The sequence below is a fragment of the Dryobates pubescens genome, chromosome Z (genome assembly GCF_014839835.1).
Source record: "Dryobates pubescens isolate bDryPub1 chromosome Z, bDryPub1.pri, whole genome shotgun sequence".
NCBI lineage: Eukaryota > Metazoa > Chordata > Aves > Piciformes > Picidae > Dryobates > Dryobates pubescens.
Window position 1 is genome coordinate 112,488,451 of NC_071657.1, and position 15,991 is coordinate 112,504,441.

Below are 15,991 nucleotides of genomic sequence, written 5' to 3' on the forward strand. Positions count from 1 at the left end.
CACAGCTCTGGGAAATCTTTCCTGTGACCTTCCACTGAGCAAAATCCTCCAAAGAAAGTTTACTAAGGGTGGTAGGTGATACTGAGTTGACATATGGCTCCAAGCACCAAAATATCACATTATAGTCCTGAATAATGCAGTAAAAATCCAGGACTGCCAGGAGGGAGCCACCCACAACAAAGCTAAACATAATCTTCTCCAGCACCCACATCAGCTCCTGTTGCATCCTTTCTCAGAAAGCTGGGTAAACAGTTGAGCCCTGCAAAATACTGCAAAGGGGAACAATTGTGGGGGACTTTAGGATACAGCACATGGTAGACATGAGGGGAAAAACCCTCCAGAGTTTTAACCAAGTCATGTAGGTTGTCCCATTTAATAGTTAATGGTGTTGAAATATAACTAGGATATTTGAGATACCTCAGCTCTCAATAAAGTTTCCCATTTCACCCCTGCAAGTGCAAAACTGGGAAATCTACAGCTGTTGGATAGACTGCCAGAGACAACCATTGGGGCTGATATGATGGAAGGTATCAGCAAAGCTGTCATTAGTGTATGAAAAATCATGCTCAGTTTACAAGTCACCTGGCTAAATGAAAGATTCAGCTTCACTTCTTTTTAGAGTTTTACACCTAGAAAAGTAGACTGAAGACACTCCAGCTAATCAGAATTCATCGCTGAACTGATAGCACCGGTAGAGCTACTCTGTGAGTTGCAAACACAATGCTTGCAGAGGACCAAAGCTGTCATGTGAACACAGCCCTGGGAAAAACAGGCATGAAAGATGAATTAAGTTTTGGAGATTTTATCAGTTGGATACTGAGTGCAGAATGCCAAAAATTCTCTTTCTTATTCTAGCTGCTTCACAAAACCAAGAATGTCAACATCCTCAGTAAGTAAGCAAACCTGCACCAAGAAATACCAGATCAGTGCAACCTGCTTTCTACAGACACAGAAATAGTCCACTAAAACTGATTATTCAGGCCAAGAGACAAGGGTATTTTAAACAAGAGCAGAGCAGTTGCGATTTGACACAAGCAAATGAGTTGGTTTTACTGAGGGAAGCGCTGCCAACGGACCCCTATTCCTACTGGAAAGAGAAGGGGCTCTGGAGTGCTAAGTGAAGGGTTTCACAAGCCAAGTGCTGCTGCTTAATGTTCACATAGGGAAATACCGGCAGAAACCTGGTAAGGCATGGAAATCTTTCCCTTTCTGCCTATTTCTGTTTATTTTTCATTTTAATATTTGGATCACTTCCACACCTAGGCTCTACACCTATTTCCACCAGGGATCTAAAGCCCATAGAGCTGGAGTGTACATAATTTAATACAAACAGAGCACCTACAACAATATAACCCAGCCTGCAGCTAGAGTTACAATATTAAATGCAAATGAAAAATTAATGACTGTCACCTGATCATCAGGTACTTCTTTTTGAAACATCCCAGAAACATGCTTTTAGTAGAAAAGGGTACTGCAAAGCCAAAATGGTGTGTACAGTGCAGCGAAATAATTTCTGGTAGGAAATGTCGTGTCTTGACTCTATGATGCTACCTTCACCACTGTTAAGAGGAGGAATATGGGCTGTATCAGCTTGGAATAGGTACAAAACGTTTGAATATATAGTCGTGAGTTATGCAAGCCTCAGAAGAAGCATGTGGGAGGTGCACACCAGAGAGAACAGGAGAATAAATGAGTTGCTAGCCCATCACTGCAAGCTGTTTTAAAATAATCTCTCTTCTTCACGTCAAGCTGCCTGTTCAGTGTCACCATAGTGACTCTGCTCACAGGCCACCCAAATCTGCCTTGCAAGTTCCTTCAGGAGTCCCAGTGCTGAGAAGCCATTGCTCCTGGAGGCATTGCTCCACACAACCCTAAAGGGAAACCTCCATTAACAAACCAGCCTTTGCATTAATGCCTCACCAACATGCGCACAACTATCTTAGAAATATAGAGGGCAAGTTTTCGCACTAAGAACAGAGTGAAAAATACCCCATGTGAAACACATGCAGCTGTGCCCTTCTCTCTTTTCTGTCTAATTCTTTACTATTCCCAAGTCCTGAGCCTAATTAACGTCTGTGAATCCTTATCAGCAAGAAGAGCTTCAAGCTCAAACATTGTTAGCTCCTCCTCTTCACACTTGCTCTTTGACAGGACACTGTGATGCCACTGGATGGACAGCAGTCTTCACAGCCTGCAGTAGGAGAGAAGCATATCTGGTACCTAATGATGGGTTTCTGGCAATGCTCCTATTTATAAACAAAGGGTTTGAACATGTAAAATAGGACAATCAAGCTTTCCTGGAAAGCAGGACTCTGCATGTGTGGTCTCCCTACAGTTTCAAAGTCTCTGTGAAAAGCTCAGTGCTTCTCAGGAATTGCCAAGTGGGGAGGGTAAGATAATTGGTGTTGGCTGGGTGGCCCCCAAGCAATGTGCCCCCAGATAGAGCAGAGTCATGGAGCTGGGTCATCTGTACTATCCAATCCAGGTGGGCTTCCCACCATCACCACATTTAAACCAGTGGTCTCAGCACTAAGTGGCAAGGAAGAAACAGAGAAATGGTCATGGCTATTCTCAGTCCTCACCTCACACAATCCTTGATTTCTACTGGGACTGATCCTCTATTTGCCAAGGCTGATTTCTGTTTCCCTCTGCAAGGCTTCTGTAAAAGCTTAAGTAGTAAAATATAAAAATCTCTTGCATTCTTTGCAGTAAAAATTAGTTATCTATAGTGTCATTCATTTTGCATATATGCTTTTTATGTGCAATGTTGAAATAATTTTCAGTACCTTTCTACACATTAGCCACAACAGTGTTGGATAGTGTTGGATGATAGGTTGGACCTGATGATCTGGAAGGTCTTTTCCAACCTGGTTAATTCTATTCTATTCTATTCTATTCTATTCTATTCTATTCTATTCTATTCTATTCTATCCCTGACATATCAGAGACACATAGATCCCTGAAACACAGATGTGATGAAACATGGAGAGTGATAACGCCTTTAGAAACCAGCACCTGTGAAGAAGTCAGGGGGATGAGAACAGCCTCATTGCTGTTCAGGGTAAATCCACTGTAGGATGGATTTACAGGTCTTCAGTAGGTTTTAGAATGTTATAAAGGACCTCAATTAAAAGCCTTTTCTATGGCAAAGTTAGTTGTTCTGGGAAGTGTTGATGGGCTGTTGAGAATTGGGTGGTTTTCATATGACCTTATAAAAGCTCACATAAAAGCCAGAAGGAGCAATGGGAAACAAGAGAGGTTTATCATTAAGATATCAGAGGGGCAGAGGAAAAGATCAAAGTTTGATTCTTGGCTGTGCTGATGACCTTTGGTAAATCATTCAGGAACAGAATGGGGAAAGAAACCAGCTTGCTTAGGAAGTTTTCTCAGAGTCAGTGCCTCAGTGGGAACCAGGGATTGCAGTGCATGGTTGAAAGCATGCTCTTCAATTCCTAAAGGGAAGTAAAGACCTTTTCAAAGTTCCTTAATGATTGTGAATGCCAAGCAAATTAAAATCTGAATTTAGACTCCTGAGAATCTCATTTCCTCTTTCTGTGTCTCTTTTTTCCCCCCAAGTGTAAACCAGAGAAAATAAATATTTTGCCAGTGTTGTAAGGATAAATGTATGAATATTTGCTGAGACAAAGTGATGACAGAAGCTATAGAAGTAAATAAAAGGGATATTGCATTAAAAAAAAAAAAAAAGGTAAATCCCAAATCCCTTTTTTATCCAAACACTGGATTAGTGATAAGAACTATGGAAGATGATCTTACATTATTAACACACAACTATTTGTGTGACAAATGCCACATTTTTGTCTGATAATAATAGTGTCACCATTTTATATCCCTGTATATGCATTGATATTTTTCAAAATATAATAGTAAGTCTGACACAGAAAGTGCAGCTGAGGATAGTTACCTCCTGAGACAACCAGAAAATATCTTTTCTGTACCTGCTTAATAAACAATATGTAAGCTGCAAACTAGCTTACTTATAGATCGCTGAGGAATGATGAAGCTTGATTTGCATTGACATATCACTTATCTCTGCATGGAAAATTCTGCTGAGACAGCCTGCAACTCATACTACACATTACTAGGATTGCAGAGAAAGACCTTTAGCAATGTGTCCAACGCATTACTAATTCATGAGAGAACAAAGTTGGACTAAGTATGAATGAAAAGCTATACTTTCATACAAGCTGGTACAGCAGTACTGAAATTGTACAAGGGCAAGCAACTGCCTTGCTATAAAACATGGTTCATACATCATTTAGTGTTGTCTTAATTGTTGCTCATTCCAATTTCCTTGTGTTAACTGCTTCCAAACCATAAATAAAACTGCAATTTTAAGAATAATACATATGATGTTAAGAAAGGGTAAGTAGAGAAATAAATTATTGAAGATATTAATTTAAATATTAGCACAATTGTTTTATCTGGGGATTTGGAAGTCAAGGCAGCAGTTGTCGTATTGGAAGAGTTATTGACAGTCTATGAACAAGTCATGCATCTATGTTGCATAAACAGATTTTTGTGCATGTATATTTAGATAGAAAATTGTTACATTTTTCTCATTTTAAGGTCTTTGGCAAACTGTCTTGGCTTTAATGAGAGTAAAATCATATCCTAAGTATGTGCATCACTACCATGTTCTCTGCCTTGATCTGAGCACTGAACTGTGATTAATAGTGGAGAGTAAGTCCAGCCATAAGCATTTTCCAGCCTTAAGCAAGCACCAAGTATAAGACTCCTCCTTGTCATGTCTCTTCTTTTTCCCTTTCATATTTTATTTTTTTCCTAATTTGCTTGTAAAATAATCTTTTGTGCCTTAAGGAGGGATGTTTTTGTGATTAAGGCATTTGGTGAAGATTCAGGTTCAACTTCTAGGCCTTCCACATAATAATTTAATAAACTGCCTTGCAGAACTGCAGTGCTGCTAATAATTAAATGGACCATGGACTGCTCTCTGTTGGTGATACCAACTAACATGAAATGGCTGAAATGCTGTGACCACATCAAAACTGTTTATTGGGAGTGGTCTTATGATTCTCATAGTCCGTAAGACTCCCAGTCCAGAAGGGTGCAATAAGAGGGGATGATATAAGAAACATGTTAGAAGTGGTCTCTGTCTTTGCAAAATGTGAAACAGTGTCAAGCAGTGGTCAGCATCAAATATATCACTCCACATGTCTGTGGTCTTGGGGCATAGCTGTCATAGTAGATGCTTAGACTGCAATAAGTTGTCGATTTAATGGGATAAGGTGTTCTGTGAGAATGAAGGATAGCTGTATTTCTTACGCTCTATGCTGTTCAATGGTTCCTTAACACTGCTTTTGAATGTTTTATTCCTGAAAGCTTTGTAACAGCTCACATCTCCTTTTGCCTTTTCTGATTCCTTCCATCTCTTCTTTAGAGGCCCAGTGGAAAGATTTGGCTTGTTCTTCACTGGCTTGTGGGACAGCAATTCAAATCTGGCAATGGATCAGAAGGACTGAAGAGCACTTTTTCTCCCACCAGTATTTCTTAGATCTGCTGCTAAAACAGGACCAATGAAGATGTTCACCAGACTCCAAGTCCTTGCGTTGGCTTTGTTTTCCAAAGGAGTTTTCCTTTCCCTAAGTGACCACAGCTTTGTAAGGAAGGAAATTAAGATAGAAGGAGACCTTGTCTTAGGTGGCTTATTTCCAATCAATGAAAAAGGCACTGGAACTGAAGAATGTGGGAGAATCAATGAAGATCGAGGCATCCAGCGCTTGGAGGCCATGTTGTTTGCCATTGATGAAATCAACAAAGACAACTACTTGCTTCCAGGAATTAAACTTGGAGTTCACATCTTGGACACATGTTCCAGGGATACATACGCCTTAGAACAGTCACTGGAGTTTGTCAGGGCATCTTTGACTAAAGTGGATGAAACAGAGTATATGTGCCCTGATGGCTCGTATGCCATTCAAGAGAATTTACCATTACTCATTGCAGGAGTCATAGGTGGTTCCTATAGCAGCGTTTCCATACAGGTAAGTCACAGGAGCTGATCAGGTGAGAGTCACTGGTCTGCAGTTCCTGTGAGAGAACCACTGTTTATATGTTTGTCAATAAAGCAGGTCTTAACTTGACCACTTCAGGAGTCAATCTAGTACATTATTTGTACTGAGTTTACATTAATTTTATTCTCACTTCAAAACATTTGTTGTAGTTTAATGCTTTAGGTGTTTTTCAGTTCCCTGACACTGTCATTGTGCAACACTTACAAGTAAAAATGCCCCCTAGCCTCACTGAAGCTACCAAATCTACATCTATCCCATTATTCTGGGTTAAAATAAGTAAACCAACCCATGTCACTCTTAACCACAAGCAAATGTTGTCTTAAGACCTGATTCAGGTAGGCTAAGACCCTGCATCTACTATTTCCTAATGATCAGGTGTAGGTTTACAAAGGCACCAAGCCATGACAGTGCTGCACCACTACCAGCAATAAGTTTGTCCATGCCCAAGAAGAAAAACTTTATTCTGTGCTACAGACCATCCCAGAAGTGACAGAAAGCCCACAGAGCTTCATTTACCTGTTTCACAGACAGGTCATGATCGTTTGAGACAGAATTACACTTGGGAAATAACTACTGTTAAGGCAATAAATACCATCAGTACAGGAGCATGGTCAGTTTCCATAAGATACATGTGAGCATGGAAGAGGCATTTCATCAAATTACATTGTAGTCTCTTCCATGTTCCTATGTGTTGGTTATTTGTGCATTCATAGAAAGGAATATGGTTACCCATACCACAGGAGAATAGTTTCTGCAGAGCGGAACCACAGCCATCTTTCATACTAGGAGTGGGTTTGTCACACTGCAGATAAACTAGCATGGAAGGTATGTATCCTTCCACAGTTACATGGGTCTGATCACTTGGAGCACAAAGCACAAGTTCCAGGGCTGGAAAAAAGGCAGATCTGAAGAGGAGAAATTATACCTACAAGACCTTAAGCAATGTATCAACAAGCATTTTTCAGATGGAAAAGATATATCTGGTTGATTTACTTTCCCATATCATAGGTTGGGTTGGCCTTCCTTCAGTCTCTTTTTTTCTAGGTTTCACATTATTTAGAATAGATGTAATTAAACCCTCCTTCTGCTCCTCTCATTGAGATGGCCAGTCATGGTATTGGTTTCAAAAGAAAATCCTTGTCAAGAATAAAGACATTGCAGAGTCAAGCCTGAAGATGTGAGTACTTCAAAACATTAAAGGCGTTCATTTCGATGCCACACCAAAGAAAAAGACTGTCAAATTTTGGAGTTAGTCACCTGCACAGATTACCTCCAGCAGCAACTGGAATTGCACCACCACTGAATATCAAACAGCTTCAGCAGGCATGTGTACAAAGCTGAGCACCTCTGTTTCCCATGTTTTCAAACAGCATGCAGAGTACTCCTGTCAAGCATTTTCATTTTTGCAGAGAGCTGTAAACATCATAAAGTCCACAGCATAGTTTTTTAGCCTTAAAATAAGCCATGCTGAGCTCTTCAGACAAGAAATTATTTCTGCCCTTTTTTTTTCACCCTTATGAATTTGCTGTTGTGTTTCAACACTCTCTTCCCCTCTTTTCACCCTTCCTCTCCACATTGTTGTCTGGACAGCTGTCTGCCAAATCACTTCATGATGCTCCTACTGTCAGATTTCTGCTTCTTTCATTATCCTTCCACCAAGGAAAAAGAGAATTTCCTGGTAAATCAGCAATGAACACCTTCCCCACTGAGTCAGTATGCACAATAGGCACTTTTTGCAGACACTAAAAACAACAAGAGAATGCAGAATGCTTAATTATTTTCTGGTCAGACTAGGCTATTATTGTTAATGATGATCTGGATAATTAGTTTTTAGATGTTGCATTTAAATTAGCAGTAAGTTCAATCTGCACAGCATTTGAACCTTCAAAACCCAAGCCAGAATTCTCAGTCAGTGGAAGCGCTCATGTTAAAAAAAAAAGCTGTTTAAAGCTCTGACCTGAGCTGAATCTAGGATCAGAAGGTGAATTCTCCAAAGTTTGAAGGACTTTACTTTGGGTTCGTGGCTTTTCATTTGAGACAGATTATCTGCTTTCTTCTAGTTTACAAGAAAAATGTCTTTTCTTTGGAGATATTCAATGACATTGTACAAAGAATAAGAAAAAAGCAGTGTTCATTTGCACAGAGGAGCACCTGCATAGCTAATCCAAATGCCATGTTTAAAATACTTAGGTCAGCACTGTCAGGAATATGCATGTGTAAGCAGAAGTATGGTTATTTAAGTGCTGGATTTGTTCTTCTCTGTTTCTGAAAACTGAAACAGTCTTCTGAAAATGAAGGTTGGGGTTCATTCCCTATATTTATCTCTTAGAAACATTCTCTAGGTTGGCTGGGATTTGCATTTCCATATCTACTTTATACATATTGATGTAGGGCTTCATCCCTGTATAAAGCTTCCTTTATGCTCCCAATCCACAGACCATGGTCATGAAAGTTATTCCCAAACTAGAGTCTCATCCAGAAAAAAACAAACAAAACAAAACAAAAAACCAACAGCAGAATAGAAATCAGTACCCTTCTGAATTCCTTATTGCATCTCAAACAAATTGTAACAAAACCACTGGAAAAGGCTTAAAGGTACATTACTACTATCACAAAAACTGAGTGCATGATCAGCTATCTGGCATGAAATTCAGAATATGATCTCACTTACTGGCAATACTTTCCTGGCTGTCATTGTTTCTTAGCCAGACAATTCTGCCAAGGGCTCATGGAGCCTGAAAGCTAATCACCTCCACTTCCTTCCTTCAAGGATAAACCATCTTCTAATCAGTCTTAGCAGTAGCTTATGACTACCATTACAACTGAAAAGAGGGGAAAATCCTCAGAAGAGCTACATGCAGAAAACCCCTTCTAATAATGCAGGGGTCTTTGTTCTCCTGTGCATGGACCCACCAGGAATATGGGCAGGAGAAATGTACAGTGGGCTGCAGGGTTTCACCAGGGACCACAGACCACTTGTGCCAGTTTCTGCCATGCTTTGAATTCAGCTGTGCAACAGCAGCTTCTGGTAATGCTGTGCTTGTAAAACTATGCCATATCCTTCATGAAAGATCTGCTTTATGCAATGGGCCACCTATCCCTGACATTTAAGCTGCACATGCACTTGCTAACTTCCCAGAGCCTCCTTTAAATACTTTGCATCTTTTATCACTGTTCTTTCTCTCCCTATTTTGCCTTTCAGCAAGATCCTTGCTATTTGTTCCTCCTGTTATTTCTATTCCACATTCAGAAACTGAACAGCCACTAAGCTGAGATTTACAAAGAGCCCAGACATGACTTTCCTAAAGATTTAAAAAGCATGTGCATACCTCCTTCTGACTGGCTTCTTTGAAAATCTCAAGATAACTAATTCCTTTGCAGTCTTTTTTTATTCAGGGTTGGGATTGTTGTATTTTTTTTTTCCTTCAATATGAACATTTTCTCCTTTTGCTAAGGGGAAATGATACCATTTGACAGGGATGGGTAAGTAAACCATGAGACTACAGGTAAGAAGGAAGTAATCCTACGAGGTTACAAGTAGAAAAGAACATGACTACAAGAAAAATAGCCAAAAATAGGAACTATCTAGGGACATCTTAACATTACACACACTCATTCTGTCCCTTATGACAAGGCCTTACGCATTAGTTAATGAGTCTCAACCAACCATACTTATCAATGATGCTTCTCTTAACTGCAGAAGCCATTTCATGCTTTTAGAACCATCAGCTTCAATTTTACTCCCTTTATTCATCATGTGTAAATGTAACATGAGTCACTCAGTCAACTTCACCAAGTCTCATAGAAGAGTTGCGCTCCTTGCATAAAGCAAAGCCTTCTGCACAGATCCCTTCTCAGTGTTGCAGTGTAGTGCTTATCTTACTTCACTTCAATAGTTAATGCTGTATGGAAGCAGAGTGTGTACGTGACAGCTCACTGTGCTATCCCCTGCAGGAAAACAAGAGCAAAAAAAAGGCTTCCAAACAATTCTTCTTTCCAAATACATTTCTCTGCACATCCTTATTGCTTTACTTTTGATTACACAAAACAAAAGAAACTCCCAGGTCCTCTGTAGAAATTTTGGCCCTTATTCTGACAGTATTCCCTATTTCTGATGTTCATTTTGCAGATTCAATTATTTCACTGTTCAAACACTGCTTCTCTGGATGTGACAACTATTGAGACCACTGCAAATATTTAGCTACATTTTTCCAGCTTCATTGCCAAATTTTTCAGAAGAGAAACGCTAAAAACATTTTTATCTTCTCCCTTCCTCTGCTAACCCAAAATGCCAGGCATTTTTATTTGTTTGGCAATAACTTGCTTTTTGCTGAATTACCTTTTGGAAAGATTTTTATTAAGGAGCAATATTTACTAACTAACAAATACCCCTCCTAATACTGAAGAGGGAAAGATGATGAAAACCACTGCTTCAATCCTGCAGTGTGCCAGAAGATTGCAGAGGAGAGCAAGCCAAGCTGCATTTTGCTGCTTCTGGCTTAGCTCCTTGCAACTGACCTTTAACAATTAACAGGACTGGGATGCTGGCTTTACTGACACACTCGTGGGTTAGAGTTGAAACCAAATGGCTATTTCGTGTTGTAAATGGTGACAAAAGCCCCATGTAGACACTGTCTTCTATGCATATTGTAGTATCCCAGACAAAACATCTTAAAACTGTGAGGTTTAAAATCATGAAACACCTTCAGGAATGGCAATTCAACTTCTTCCCTGGGGAGCTTGTTACAGTCTTTGAGAAGCAGCCTTGAAAACAATCAAGAAGGTGCTTTTAATCTCCACCCTAAACCTCCCCTGGTGCAACTCAAGGCCATTTCCTCTCCTATTATCACTTATTACTAGGTAAAAGAGACCAACACCTACCTCACTACAACCTACTTTCAGGTATATGTAGAGAGTGATAAGGTCTTCCCTCAACTTCCTTTTCTCTAGACTAAACAATCTCAATTTCCTCAGCTACTTCTCATGAGAACTGTTCTCTAGACCTTTCTCCACCTTCATTGCCCTTCTCAGGACCTACCGCAGCACCTGAATGTCTATGAGAGCAGACATTCCAGACTAATAGAAGTACTTCAATTCTGAAATCAGTATGAAATTTAAGCTTCTAATTTCCTTTTGAAACTAAATCAGTCTGCAATAAAGTATTTTTTCATGTTCAAGCTGAAAAACTGTATTTGCATTATAGACAGACGTCTCCACCTCCCCAAAACTCCCAAACCATGTGTGTATGTCAGAAGTGCTCGAGCTGAGTCATGAGGTGAGAGCCATGCCTTTAGGCCTTTTGAGTCCTGAGAGGCCAGGGAAAGTTATAATGGAATCTACTTCTTCAATATTCTTCATATTTATTGCCAGCAATGAAACCTGGCAGTACTATAGGCTCACCACGTGCTGGGCAGTGTCTACAGAAACATCGCCAGTAGATAGATGGTAATGATTATTTTTATTTATTTTTACTTCTTCTATTCTCTTTGAACCACATCTGCAACACGATGTCCAGCTTTGGGCTCTCCAGTAAAAGAAAGATTAAGTAAATACAAAGATGATTACAGGGAGGAAAGTCTGCAGAGCACACACTACAAAAAGAGATCAAGAAAACTGGAGAAGAGAAGGTTTGGTCAGAACCTGACATCAGCTTTTCAGCACGCATGGGTTGGTTCTCAAGAAGACAAAGCACATGTCTCCACTGAGAGGTGTAAGAAGAGGATGGAAGAAAATGGTTATGAATTGGTGGAAAGGAGGTTCTAGCTTGACATGAAATGTAAAAGACAGGAGATAGGAGCATGAGGAAAGGTGTACAGGCCAGTGAAGGCAATCAGCTACTTGAGTGGTTTTCAATGTTAGATTTATGGCCATGATTTATCACATAGCCACACCCCAGCCCATTCAGAACCAATGTTTCTTCCCCGCTTTTCTAAAATGACACTTTTTGATAACATTTGATTAAAATATTTGCAGATTTAATAAAAGTCAAGTAAGAAAATAAATAAATTATTGGAGCAAATGTTTTAGCTGCAGTTTGAGTTGAAACTGCTCAAATACTGGTGTAGATTACCAGTGTGGAACTAGATACGGCATACACTGGCAGCAGCACAGATTTATTCAAAGCTGCACCAGGGGAGGTTTAGGCTGGATGTTAGGAAGAAGTTCTTTACAGAAAGAGTGATTGGCCATTGGAATGGGCTGCCCAGGGAGGTGGTGGAGTCATCATCACTGAAGGTGTTTAAGAAGAGACTGGATGAGGCACTTGGTGCCATGGTTTAGTTGATTAGATGGTGTTGGATGATAGGTTGGACCTGATGATCTGGAAGGTCTTTTCCAACTTGGTTAATTCTATTCTATTCTATTCTATTCTATTCTATTCTATTCTATTCTATTCTATTCTGTCCTATTCTATTCTAAAAACTCAGTTCTAGTTCTAGCAATGACCTAGACTTTATAAAATTCTTGGGACATGGCTTTGCCATGGTCTCACTGTGGAAATCTAGACAACCAATTTATGCCCATGCATAGGTGAGGCATGAGGTCAGGTGACCAAAGGCAGTAACTGAGTTTTCATTAGGATAGATAGCAGTTCAGACACTGGTTTCTCCTTTTTTTCAGTAGAGACAAACCTCCTTTACCTCAATCCTGTTCTGCTCAGAAGCTTAATTTACTGTCTGTCCAAAACAGCCATGGGAGTTCTTGCCTGTCTCAGAGGAGTTCTGTGGAATTAGATTCATTAAGCCATGTTAAGTGCCATGAGATTCACATGGTAAAATTATGGAAGTGCAGAGAGCACTGTCGTCTGACAAGGGATGTCCTCTGGCCAAATAATGGGCAATACACACTTGTGTATTGTGTTGAAGAAATCCTGTCTCTTCTAACACTCTTGAGATAGCTTTTTTTTTACCCCCAAAGTGTTTCCTGTGCTTCTCACCCCTGTACACACTCAAACAGCCCATGTAACAGCCTCTGGGCTGTTAAGAAGGGAAATTTTAACCAGAAGCATCACAACAAATCCAGCAATGAAAGTCCTGTGAAAGAGAGAAAGAATGCTTGATGATAGTCAATAAATCCATATATGGCTTTCTGAAACACAGAGGTGTTACCTACCTGACCCCATCTATCATCATGACCACAAATATGCTCAGAAACCAAATTCACATGTTTGATGGCTGTACCTAATTCCCTACTTCTTGCAGAAAGGTATTAGGAAGACATCTTCAGTGTTATAAACTGGACTGGCAATTTCTCACAAGTACTTGTACTGCCTGTGATGAACACAGAAATGGAAGCAACAGATGTAGCTCCAGCACTGTGAGAAGGACATCAGTCTCCTCTGGAACTGCTCTGGCCACCCAGTTTTCAGAATTTGCTGGTGCGGTCTCTCCCTTCAGAAAGATATGGACTTCCTGTCATACTTCTGTTGGGCAGCTCCTTATCATAGAATCATTCTGGCTGGAAAAGATCTCTAAGATCATTAAGTCAGCAGTGTGAGGGCAAATTAATTTTTTCTGTCATCCCAGAAACTGATTCTATCAACACACTTTATTCAAAGCAAGCTGTGCAAAGCAGTTGTTTTAGGTTGCAGAAACAGATCATCCAGCCTTATTTTCAAAGGTGCAAAGTATCTGCAAAACCCACTGGTTTTAGCAGGGGAAAAGAAAAACAATAAAAGAAAAAGAAAACAAACAAACAAAAAAAACAGGCTACTACTGCTCTTAAGTGCCAACATATGGATTTCAGGCTCTAATTGCATGCACCATGGATTGATTAAATTGTTGCCTGGAGCTCTGCCAAAATAGATTATTTCACTTAGCAAAAGCTGGATCTACACTGCATTTTGAAGCTGTAGAACATGTCCCAAGGCAGCATGGAACTATGATGTAGTATGCCTCAGGTGGTTCAATCTTAGTATACAGAACTCTGGTTCACATTTCACTGTCCTCTACTACAGTGGGACACTGCAGAGCTGACATAGCCTTAGACAGCAGTTCCTCTGCAGAATCTGTTATCTGTGTCTTTATCTTGTTCCTCATTTAATCAGAATCTGATTTTCATCTGGGCAGCATAGTAGTGAAGAGTGTTACTGTAAACAGTATTATGACAGGAAAGCTTTTTTTCTCCCTGTAGCACAGGAAGCAGAAATGCAAGATGGTTTGCAGAGACCCAGGAAATATAGTCACCTCTAAGGTTCAGGGTCCCCTTGTGAAATGGGAGTGTAGTTCTGTTTCGCTGTATGTGGATACTTTTTCTGCTTAGACTAAAAGAAATTAGAAATAAAATGTTTTTTTTTTTAAATTAGCAATTTGCTATATTTGTTAGGAGTATCTGTGAGCTGAAGGCTTGACTACACACTTAATAACAGTGCTTTAGCTAGGAAATGGACTTCTTTTTAAATGAGTTTAGGAGGAAAAATGCAGAACAATATGTGTGCATATCCTTGTTGTGGTTTAGCTCAAATATAATAATTTCTGCTAGAATAAACTGAGGCAAGAATAGCAATTCCAGCCCTCATGGTTCAGCAAGAAATGTTCCTGAATAGCTGCATGGAGGAAATTCTAATTACCAAATCAAAGTGCTCTTTTTGAGTGAGGACATGTGAAGCCAACCACGTGGATATGTGGGCATGCAATCAATAGTTACAAAGTCACAGAAGCCTAACAATGCTCAAAGCAGCCCTTGCAGCTTGGTGAGAAAACAAGCCTTTCAATCCCACCCTGCTGCTTGAAACTGTTTCAGTCACCACAATGGAAATTAATTGTTAACTTCCCAGCCACGGCACTTCCCAACCACATGCCCACACCCATTGGCAAAACAGCAGAGTGGTTGCTAAAGCTCCCTGTCAGGACACTTCTTCCAAACAGCATAGATGAGGCTTTATTTTGATTTTAAAAAAATAAACTACCATGAGTGACTTATGAAGACATGATTTAGCTCCCCAGATAACAGTCACCTAAAGGCCTGAGATGCCAGATCATCCCATCTGCTTTTCCCTGGCATCACAGGAGGATAGTAGGACAAAGATCTCCTTAAGTCCCCTGTTTCAGATGGCAAAGGTTCTTGGGAAAGGCACTGTGCACGTATTTTTATGCATTAGTCTGGCAACCACCAATAGAACAGGAGAACACAGTCTCAAGCTGCACCAGGGGAGGTTTAGGCTGGGTGTTAGGAAGAAGTTCTTTACAGAAAGAGTGATTGGCCATTGGAATGGGCTGCCCAGGGAGGTGGTGGAGTCACCATCACTGGAGGTGTTTAGGAAGAGACTGGATGAGGCACTTGGTGCCATGGTTTAGTTGATTAGATGGTGTTGGGTGATGGGTTGGTCTTGATGATCTGGAAGGTCTTTTCCAACCTGGTTAATTCTTTTCTATTCTATACCTTCTTCATCAGAATGACAAGGAAAACTATAGTAACTGTATTAGAAACCTTAAGTCTATTACATTCACTTAGTCACCTTTATCAAGTGACTTGTAATACTTTTAAAGAATATTTACTAAGATATGCAATGCTTTTGATGGGTATTAGTATTGTAGTTCTTACAGGTCAACATGACATTGTACAACTCTTGAGAAGTGCACGGTTGGATTGAATTATATTTGAGGTCTCTTCCCGCCAGCTATATTCTGTGATTCTGTGAGTGCTAACATGCAGCAAACATGTCATTTCAGGAGGACTGCAGTCAGAACAGCTCAAAAGAAGCTTAAAAGAGTAAAAACATAGGAAAGGTGGGAACTCAGCTCTTGAATAAGTGAAGCTAGAAAGTTCTGTGAAAGGTCTGTACATGTATATCTGTGAGAGTTGCATAAAGGTGAATTTTATGTCTTGTTTGTATATTTGGTTATCAAATACAACGAGCCTTGGAGAAGATGAATCACACTACAAATGTGAAAGGCATGTAAGACCCCAAACTTTAGTAAAGAGTACAGATCAGGGCTGAA

At 40.0% G+C, this 15,991-nt stretch overlaps 1 protein-coding gene across 4 annotated transcripts in view; it reads left to right on the top strand.

Annotated features, from left to right (window-relative positions):
• Window positions 1-15,991, top strand: part of GRM3 (glutamate metabotropic receptor 3) — a 114,273-nt gene that overhangs the window by 59,984 nt on the left and 38,298 nt on the right. For all 4 annotated transcript variants that reach the window (XM_054177888.1, XM_054177889.1, XM_054177887.1 and 1 more), the window contains one exon: window positions 5,420-6,023. In XM_054177888.1, the coding sequence (XP_054033863.1) occupies window positions 5,556-6,023 (468 nt within the window). In that variant the 5' untranslated portion in view covers window positions 5,420-5,555. The remainder of the gene's footprint in view (window positions 1-5,419; window positions 6,024-15,991) is intronic.